Genomic DNA, 10000 nt, shown 5'->3' on the forward strand with positions numbered 1-10000 from the left:
GTTCGGTCCGCAGGTTCGGATTCTATTTGACCTTTTCTGACGGATAATAAGGCTCTGCTTTATTCACACACAAGTGGGTGTGCATGTACGCACACAAAAACACACAGTCACACATTTTCAAATGTATTATTGTTTACATGCTCATTCATACAGATAAAACACACACACACACACACACACACACACACACACACACACACACACACACACACACACACACACACACACACACACACACACACACACACACACACACACACACACACACACACACAATTTTCAAACGTATTTGCATGCTGTCAAGCATGCACAAAACACACACCGGTTCTTGAGTGATGAGAGAGAGTGTGTGTGTGTGGGTTTGCATGTGTGTGTGTGTGTGTGTGTGTCTGAATGTGTGATCTGCTCTGTTCAAGTCTGGGTGTCACCTTCTTGTGGCATTTGCCACTTTCAATCCAGGCCAATAATTTTTCTGTGGCAACAGGCATCCCATTTAGAGTGACAAAGTGACGTGTCTCTACATTTCTGTGTGTGTGTGTGTGTCTGTGTGCATGCACTGAGATCGAGAGATGAGCTTCTGGGGTTGTGTGTGTGTGTGTGTGTGTGTGTGTGTGTGTGTGTGTGTGTGTGTGTGTGTGTGTGTGTGTGTGTGTGTGTGTGTGTGTGTGTGTGTGTGTGTGTGTGTGTGTGTGTGTGTGTGTGTGTGTGTGTGTGTGTGTGTGTGTGTGTGTGTGTGTGTGTGTGTGTGTGGTGTTGCTTTGTACAGCTGAAGGTGTGAACTGGCCATGGCGGAAACCAGACAGTGACCGACAGCATGATGTGTCTACATACTCTGCTCACACCTACTGTACACCTCTCGCTCTCGGTGCACACAAATAAACACACACACACACACACACAGACACAGACACAGACACAGACACAGACACAGACACAGACACAGACACAGACACACACAGACACACACACACACACACACAGACACACACACACACAGACACACACACACACACACACACACACACACACACACACACACACACACACACACACACACACACACACACACACACACACACACACACACACACACACACACACAGACACCTCCCTCACACCTACTGTACACCAGAAGCTCATCTCTCGCTCTCAGTGCACACACACACGCGTATACTTGACGTATACTTCATCTTCTTATGTTTTTTTTTTTTTCGGAACGGTCATTGAAAGCTGTCATGGATTCCTTATTTTGTGTGTATTACCTCCTTCGTCGTCCCATTACTCATTGTCAGTGTCCCTACAAAAGCCCAGTGTGACCAAAATAGTACAAATAAAATACATTTGGTAATCACTGACAACCACCCCCATGACCCACATTTTAATATAAGAAGTGTAAATCCTTTTTTATGTGATTTCCTTTGCAATTTAATTTGCAACCAGATCAGGACTAAATTCCTGCCTGCCCTTTCAATCTCTGGGGGGAAAAAAATGATTTTACATTTCAGGAACCACAGCATGACGTCTTTTTGTGATGGGCGTCAGACAAAATACATTTTTAGTTCCTGCGGTTTTCTTTCGTTTAACTAGGCCACTATTGAGGGCAGGCCCTTCTGTTTTTTGATGTTTATATGAGTTTGTCAGCCTACATAATGCAACAGTCATGCATGTTTATTTCTGAAACAACAACAGGGTTTCTGCTCTATAATGTACAGTAATTACCCACCTTTGTGAACTGCAGCAAAATGTTTAAGTTATGTTTGGGATATGTGTGAATGCACTAAGACTTGACTCCTGTTATATGTGTGTTGTTAGCACAATTTCAATTACCAAGTTGTAAAGTATTATAATTCTTATGACTGGGTGTAATATCGTAGTAGTGTTAAACTATGTTAGTCGAATAACTATGGTAGTCGATAGCGGTTTCCAACAATCAGAAGTTGAGTTGTGCGCAGCTACACTACCGGTCAAAAGTTTGGGGTCACCACACTTTCCTCCCACAATACTTCTTTCTGACAGTTAAGCTTATTCCTTTTCAATTTCAGTTCTGGTATAAAATCAGTGTATAGGGTTATTGTTCTCTGAAATTAATGCATGCAACAAATAAGCAATTTGATATTGGGAAAAAGTAACTGTTGAGTGGATTTACTTGTATAGACAATGCATAGAATAGACCAAAATGTATCACTAACTTTTGACTAATCAAAGTGTACCTTTACTAAGGTAGTGTCTAGTCTGGTGTACTAATCAAAGTGTAGACTCCTTTGGCATTAATAATAGCCAGTTGCGGTTCTACAGATTCCCGGTATGAGATGGGGTCCAGAATTGCCCATGAGCTCTATGAGCCCCATGCATGCAAAAGTTGTCTGCTCTTGTCAATCCATACAATGCAGGATGATGTACACATCATTTGAAAGAGGAGAATCTACACTTTCCAACGATGTATGGCACTGGCTTGCACACTAAACCATCGCTGAGACAATGGATCGTGCATTCATAAGTAGGTTCATTCTGATGACTAGAAAACCATGCAGCTACTTTGACTTGAATTTGCGGACGAGGTGGCAACCCAACAAATGTCATACACCTACCATTGGAAAGGGCAGACACTGAGCTTTCCAATAGTTCCATGCATTCTCTGATAAACCAAAGAAATGTCTGTAGAAAAATGGACTAGAACACGTATTTCTATGTAATAGATGGGTGAAAAAGCTTGGTTAGATTTCACTCTTCTGTCCAGTTTAACCAATTTCATGGGTAATCCAACCTTTTTTTCACCTGTGGCTGTTCAGTCCTTTCCATTATTCCATTTCAAGCTATTTAAAAAATGTTTGCGACTTGAGTTGCAAACAAATAACTGGAAAAATGAAGGTGACCCCAAACTTTTGAACGGTAGTGTAGGTTCGCGCAGCCTGGGGAAAACAAAATTAGAACACAAATTTAGAACCCATTTATAGCTGCTGAGCAGAGTGTTACATGCCCACGTGAGACGGCCAGCAGGGCCATGGTGGGTGGCTGGCTGGCTGGGTGGTAGGCCGCACGTGCTTAACAGTACAATCTCATTTTCCGATCAATAATGTTTTACTGCTAGTGCCCACCCACCAGCAGCTAGCATGATAACAGAATAGGACAGGGCCTTGGCTACAGCGCAGAGCAGAGCAGAGAGCAGAGAGCAGAGCGCTAACCTTGGACAGCCTTTGCAGCCAGGCATCGATTTCTCCATTGCAAAGCTGTAGAGAGAGAGAGAGAGATGGAGAGAGAGAGATGGAGAGAGAGAGATGGAGAGAGAGAGAGATGGAGAGAGAGAGAGATGGAGAGAGAGAGAGATGGAGAGAGAGAGAGATGGAGAGAGAGAGATGGAGAGAAAGATGGAGAAAAGGGGAGAGGGAGAGGGAGAGAGATGAAAGAATTGAATTGGCTTGAAAAGGGCTGAGAGAGAAACGTGAAAATAAAAAAACGAAGGTACTGTATGGACAAAACTGTAAATGAAAGGTTGTTCTCACACCATCGGTGAGATGAGGAGAAAAATAGAGTGTGAATTGAAAAAGAGCGAGGGATGTCTTTTAGCCATGCCAGTTCCTATGGCGTGAAAAAGAGCGAGGGATGACTTTTAGCCATGCCAGTTCCTATGGCGTGAAAAAGAGCGAGGGATGTCTTTTAGCCAGGCCAGTTCCTATGGCGTGAACTCTCAGACTTGCTGTAATTTAGCCAGGCATGTAGTGCATGGAGGGCAGGGTGAAGCCTAGTTGGCCTGATGATTGATTTTTATGGCATTTCTTCTGTGCCCCCCTCTGTGCCTCTGCTCTTTTATGTGCCCATGAAATATAATGACTTTGTATGCTTTCTTTTCTTTCCTTTTATTCCCCTTCTCTTCCCCCATTCTCTCTCCTCTCTCTCTCTCTCTCTCTCTCTCTCTCTCTCTCTCTCTCTCTCTCTCTCTCTCTCTCTCTCTCTCTCTCTCTCTCTCTCTCTCTCTCTCTCTCTTCCCCCCCTCTCTCTCTCTCTCTCTCTCTCTCTCTCTCTCTCTCTCTCTCTCTCTCTCTCTCTCTCCTCTCAGTTGCAGAGCCTGAGTCATAATGTGATCTTCACGCTGGACTCCTTCCTGAAGGGGGACCTGAAGGGAGTGAAGGGGGTAAGTGTCAGCTCAGCTTCCTGTTTCTCAGACACACACAGGAAGAGATAGCAGCAGAGACATGCCACGAGGAGGAAAAGGATGAGGAGCTAGATAGATAAAATGGAGGAGGTAGAGGAGGAAGAGGATGGGAGGAGGATGATTGATGGAGAAGAAAGACGTAAAAATAGAGGAAAACGTTTTCATGGCTTAAGTGATCCTAGTGTGACCATGAGATTTTGAACACAAACAAAAGAAAACTGAACCCCAATGACAAACACCACCCATTCGTCTAAGTGATAATACTGAATTTCTACAGTACACCACAACAGAGTGTGCACAAAGACATAAAGTCTTTGTTAAACCCACCAGACACTTTAGCAAGAGAGCACAGGAGTCATGACAATGGGGACCAGAGAGCAATGTATTGGGTCGTTTTCCATGCACTGGGTACCTCAGTGACACTACTGGCACTTTGCAGTAGCGTGGCATCGTTTTTTTTTTCCGAGGAAGCCAAGGAGAAAAATAAATAAATAATGATAACATTTTTAATTAATTATTATTACTAGTAGTACCAATATTATTACAACTGCTATTATCATTACATTATTATTAAGCAGGGCAGAAAGTTTGGCGATCGAGTCCATGAGAATAAAATCAATAAGGTATAATTTATAAGTTGCGTTGCATGTTTGCGAGCCAGGAAGGCGTTTACCAGTGGTTTAGAACTGTCCCTAATGTTATGTACGGGTCACCTGCGGCTGACTGGGACAACAAGCTGGGCAGAAAGTTTGGCGATCGAGTCCATGAGAATAAAATCAATAAGGTATCATTTATGAGATGCGTTGCATATTTGCGAGCCAGGAAGGTGTTTACCAGAACTGCCCAGAACTGCTGCGCAGCATGGGATGCAGAGGTCTTAACTGTTTTGTTTCGACAGCACACCACGCGCGCAGCTACAGCTCTTGCTCATGCGGGCGACTACTTTTGTTAAGAAATAACAAGAAAAATACTTTGCTCAGAGTCGGAGTAGTGACTAGCAACACCGCCAGAATTTGCACTTTACACACGACACGAGATGCTCCACAACAAGCCCCCTAAACACAATTCAGTCTCATCCTTAAACCTTAAAGCCAGTTCAAATGCCACATAGAACAAAATGCAATAACACAGACACCAAACACCATGCACTGACTGACCACTTGAAAGTTATTCAGATGACTAGGTTCAACCGGCTGCTCTGTGACGTGTACGTCTTGTATCAAATGTCAAATGTTGTGTGTCCACTCGCTATGGTTGCCAGATGTATGGCGATTTCCTGCGCAATCATGCAAAAAAAAAAAAAACCCATGGAAAAGTAACCCTGATGCACATGGTTGAAACAGAGCACAGAGAAGTGGCATAATGCTTATATTTAGGACCTGGTGGCACTTTATTCCATCGAATCACCATAGCTTATTGCCATGAATAATAGCAAGAGCTAACAAGCAGCGCAACAAAGCTAGCTGCACAAAACGTTAGGTTGCCTGCTTATAATCTACCTTTCTGAAACAATAAACCAAGTTTGCCTACCGTTGTAGAAGTTATCCCGAACGTGTATGTGTCCACGTGAAGATCCTGTCGTTATGTTAAATCCATTTTATGCATTGCCGCCTTGACACTGGGAGCCATTGGCTGTGTGCGCGCGCTTTGACTGTCACTATTTTGCCCGTAGCCTGTTCAATGTAGTTTCTACTGGCAAGTTAAGTGGCTGCCAATCCTGAAGTATCATCCGTTTCCCTCCTTGGCAAATCATAGACGGGCGAGATGATTTCTCTCGTGACCAATTTTGAGCAGTATGATTGGTAAAGCATTCGTTTTTTTCAAAATTTAGGGCTGCCAACTCGAGTTGGCACCGTTTTTTTTTTTTTTTTTAAGCACTGGGAGACGTGTAGTACTTTGTTTCACCAGATGGTTAGCCTATGGGAAGGGGCGGGGGCGCTATTTCCCCAGCTGGAAAATACTTACTGAGAAAATGAGATCCAGGGAATATTAAAACAGGAGACTCGATAGACAGAATGCTTTAATGATTAACGAATATGAAAGCTGTTGTTGGGGGAATAATGGATGCCTGGCATCCCTTGGCATCCACCACCACACGCCATGGGCACTTTGTGCATCACAAGCCTGTTACCCTGTCAACACACCAAAGGCGACCTAGCTACAAAGAATCGCTGGACTGTATTCATGGCAAGAGTGACACGAGCGATGGAAGCGACAGAGTATGCCTGTTAAAAGCAGAATGCAAGCATTCTGATATTGCGATTGGCTGCTGCAGCTATTGCAGAACCGCATCATAGCTAATTAGCATACTATTCGCTGAAGTTGAACTATAAACTGTCGTGCAAGTCGCTCGAATCGCCTCTTTGTCTACCAAATTTCTTTTGTCTCTTCTGTCGCCAGCGACTTGATACGAAGTCAACTAGAAATGCACTCAGAGAGTGCAGACCTATGCCAAGGAAGCTGTTTGATAGAACATTTGATAATGTTACGCCCTATTTTTATTTTAAGTTAGAAACTGGAATGTCAAAATTCGCCCAGTCCCGCAATTCAATTTACGGTCACTAGGAGCGTCTAGATTTCTGGGCTAGCAATGGTTAAGAATCTTTAAAAAAAATCCTGGTTCTGGTTCGTGATCCGGATCACAACCAAAATGTAATCACTTGTTCTTTTGGTCGTTTCCAACAAATCCACAAAGTGTCATCCAAATCCGTCCAAAGGTTTTTGAGATATCCTGCTGACAGACGAACAGACAGACAAACCAACATGACCGAAAACATTACTTCTGTTACTTATGTCATCAGTGTTGCTCAAGTCACATCTGATCTATTCGTGCCATTACCTTGACCGTCAGGCCACCGATGTATTTATACTAAAATGTTCCCAAACAACCCATTCTTCCAACCCATTCTTCCAGCCAGTGTAGTAGTTATGGACAGTGCTATACAAAATGGCAGCAAGCCTAAAGGAACAGTTAAACGTTGGCTGAGATAATATGACCTGCTTGGCTTGAAGTGAGCCAAAAAGAGAAGGAGGAGGAGAAGGAGGAGTAGATGATGGTAAAAGGGAGCAAGTGAGATGGATTGGGCAAGACTGAGAAAAAAGGGGGGAGAAAACGGAGAGAGAAAAGAGAGAGGAGGGAGGAGGCCATCAGATTATCTGGCTGTGGTCATTGGCTCACTGTCCATAACAAGGCTGTAAATCTTGAGTGTCTTCCTTCCTACTGCCGTCCTGAGTGTCCTCTCCCACTCCCCACCCAATGTTGTGCTTGGAGCTAGTGTACAGTGTGAAGGAGGTCACGACCTTGGCGACTTAGCAACAGTAAAGGCGTGGCTGGCTGACTCTGGCACGCAGACATATAAACACACACCCCCCCCCCCCCCCCCTCACAATCCCAGAATTCCCCCCTCCCTCCCTCCTCTCGTCTCCTCGACAGGACAGTCTGACATCCTGTCAGGGGCTCGAGCTGAGCTAACTGCTTGTCAGAGATTAGCGGGAGGGAGGGAGGGATTGAGGGAGTGTTTCCTCCTTGTAGTAGCCGTTAGTGGGAAAGAGAAACGTATAAACTGCGGCCTAGCTGTCACTGATATTAGCCATGCTAATGAAAACACATAAACTGCGGCCTAGCCGTCACTGATATTAGCCATGCTAATGACACCGCAACGACCCTGAGCTAGAGAGATTACACCATCATGACCTCAGCATAATGTACAGTACAGTACCATTACCGCTCTTTGGTCAAGGGCTGTGTGTGTTTACTGTATTTCTCTGGCAGGCCAAATTACTGTAGTCCGCCACAGCCCTCCCGAAACACCACCCTGTCGTTGGCAAACACATAACATCTGAGTCATTCGCTGCAATAGAATAATGACTACCAGCTGTTTGGCAGTTGATAATGCTTTTAAAAAGCTGGTAGGAAATTATATGCTAACTAACTGCAAATGAACTCATCTAGCCAAAGCAATGCAAGTTTTATGTTGTGTGGTGCATTGCACACATCATAGTTGGAGGGAATTCAACACAAAGCCAAGGACAGGGTGTGGAAGAACAAAAGATCGATGTGAGTTGGTTAAAAAGCATAACAGTTAAGATTTGTACAGGATAAATACATTATATCTCCTACTCCCTCCTAATAACCATACTGATATATAACACAAGTTGCTTCAGTTAACCTGCACATGTATTACTCCTCTATAGTACAGTACTGTTAGTTCCAGCATTGTGAGAGAAGGAATTGACCCCACCAGGAAGCTATAGGGTCAAATCTGACCCCATCTGACACAAGTCATGTACGTATGTAGCTTCATAACATTTTTAGTTGTGGCTACTCACCACTGTTCAGCATCAGAGCACAGTGACTCATAAGTCACAGTAAGACCTTAGATGCTCTGTGACGTGTCTCTCAGAGCAGGGAGCAGGGAGCAGGGAGGGATGTGCCCATGTGACCATAGCACACTACTCATCATTGTTTTTTATTAATGTTATAAGCATTTATTCTAACATTTGCCTTCATATTTTGTGTTCAACTCGTGCATTGCTCATATGACTCTCATAAGCCTGCTTCAATAAATGATGGTCAATTTTAACTTCAAATTCTGTTGTCCAGTCTTAATCGGGATGAAATATAGTTATATAACAAAGTCCAGTTATAAAATAAAAAAATATACATCAAAAATATGATTATAAAATACAGTCCACTTAATATGGAAAACTATTATTAAAGGATATTTTCCATTTAGTCCCAGCTCGAAGGCCTCGATGATTCTTCTGTGTGATGTAATACTAATGATGACTAGGCCTGAGCTCAAACCCCCAAAATCCCACAACTGCACACCATGCAGACTAGAGGCTAAAACTGGACTACAGCTGGAGATGTGTTGCAACACCAGCAGTATTTGGAGTGCTATGCTTTTTTCATTCTGTTGTTGTTGTTTCTGGAGGCGCTCTTCTCGTTCTTTTTTTCCATCCCTTTCCCTTCCTGGCCCCTTAGTTTCTCTCTCTCTCTCTCTCTCTCTCTCTCTCTCTCTCTCTCTCTCTCTCTCTCTCTCTCTCTCTCGTCCTCCTCCTCTCTTCCCACTTGTTTTTCTATTGCTAGTTTTTTGAACTCATGATTTGTCAGTTGAAATTCAGTTTCTGCTTCTCTCTCTCTCACACTCTCTAGCTCGCTCTCTTTCTCTCACACACTCTCTCACTCTATCACTCTCCTCTTTCGCTGTTTCTTTCCACCCCTCTCCTCTCACTCTTCCTTGTGCCCTCTTTTGTGTCCTCCCTCTCTCTCTCTCTCTCCCTCCATCCCTCATGTGACTGTAGTCATCCTCTCATGGAGTGCTGAAGCCATTTTGGCTGCAGCCTGCTGCTAGCTGATAAATTTGTTTTCATGTTTTTCAATTTTGTCTCTCTCTCTCTCTCTCTCTCTCTCTCTCTCTCTCTGTCCCTCTCTACCATGACTCGCTGTCCCCTTTTTTCTCCCTCTCTTCTCTTTCTCCCTCTCTTCCTCTCCTCCTCCTCCATCTCTCCCTCCTCCCTGTCTCTAGGACTTGAAGAAGCCCTTCGACAAGGCTTGGAAGGACTATGAAACCAAGTTGTGAGTGTGACGTGTTGTTTTTTCTCACATTTACACACACACACACACACACACACACACACACACACACACACACACACACACACACGCCACACACACACACACACAAACACACACACACACACACACACACACACACACACACACACACACACACACACACACACACAGTGTCACACTACCGTAATCTATGCCGGTTGTTAATGTATACGTTAGGGATGGCACAAACCGCACCGAAAACCGAAACCGTACAATTCACACACATACCG

General features: G+C 44.0%; 1 protein-coding gene across 2 annotated transcripts in view; it reads left to right on the forward strand.

The window, feature by feature from the left end:
- asap1b (ArfGAP with SH3 domain, ankyrin repeat and PH domain 1b) overlaps positions 1 to 10000 on the forward strand; it is a 152853-nt gene that overhangs the window by 69965 nt on the left and 72888 nt on the right. For both annotated transcript variants that reach the window (XM_063207052.1, XM_063207051.1), the window contains exons 6-7: positions 4055 to 4129; positions 9682 to 9731. In XM_063207052.1, the coding sequence (XP_063063122.1) occupies positions 4055 to 4129; positions 9682 to 9731 (125 nt within the window). The remainder of the gene's footprint in view (positions 1 to 4054; positions 4130 to 9681; positions 9732 to 10000) is intronic.

Source organism: Engraulis encrasicolus, chromosome 9 (assembly GCF_034702125.1).
Source record: "Engraulis encrasicolus isolate BLACKSEA-1 chromosome 9, IST_EnEncr_1.0, whole genome shotgun sequence".
NCBI classification, from domain to species: Eukaryota; Metazoa; Chordata; class Actinopteri; order Clupeiformes; family Engraulidae; genus Engraulis; species Engraulis encrasicolus.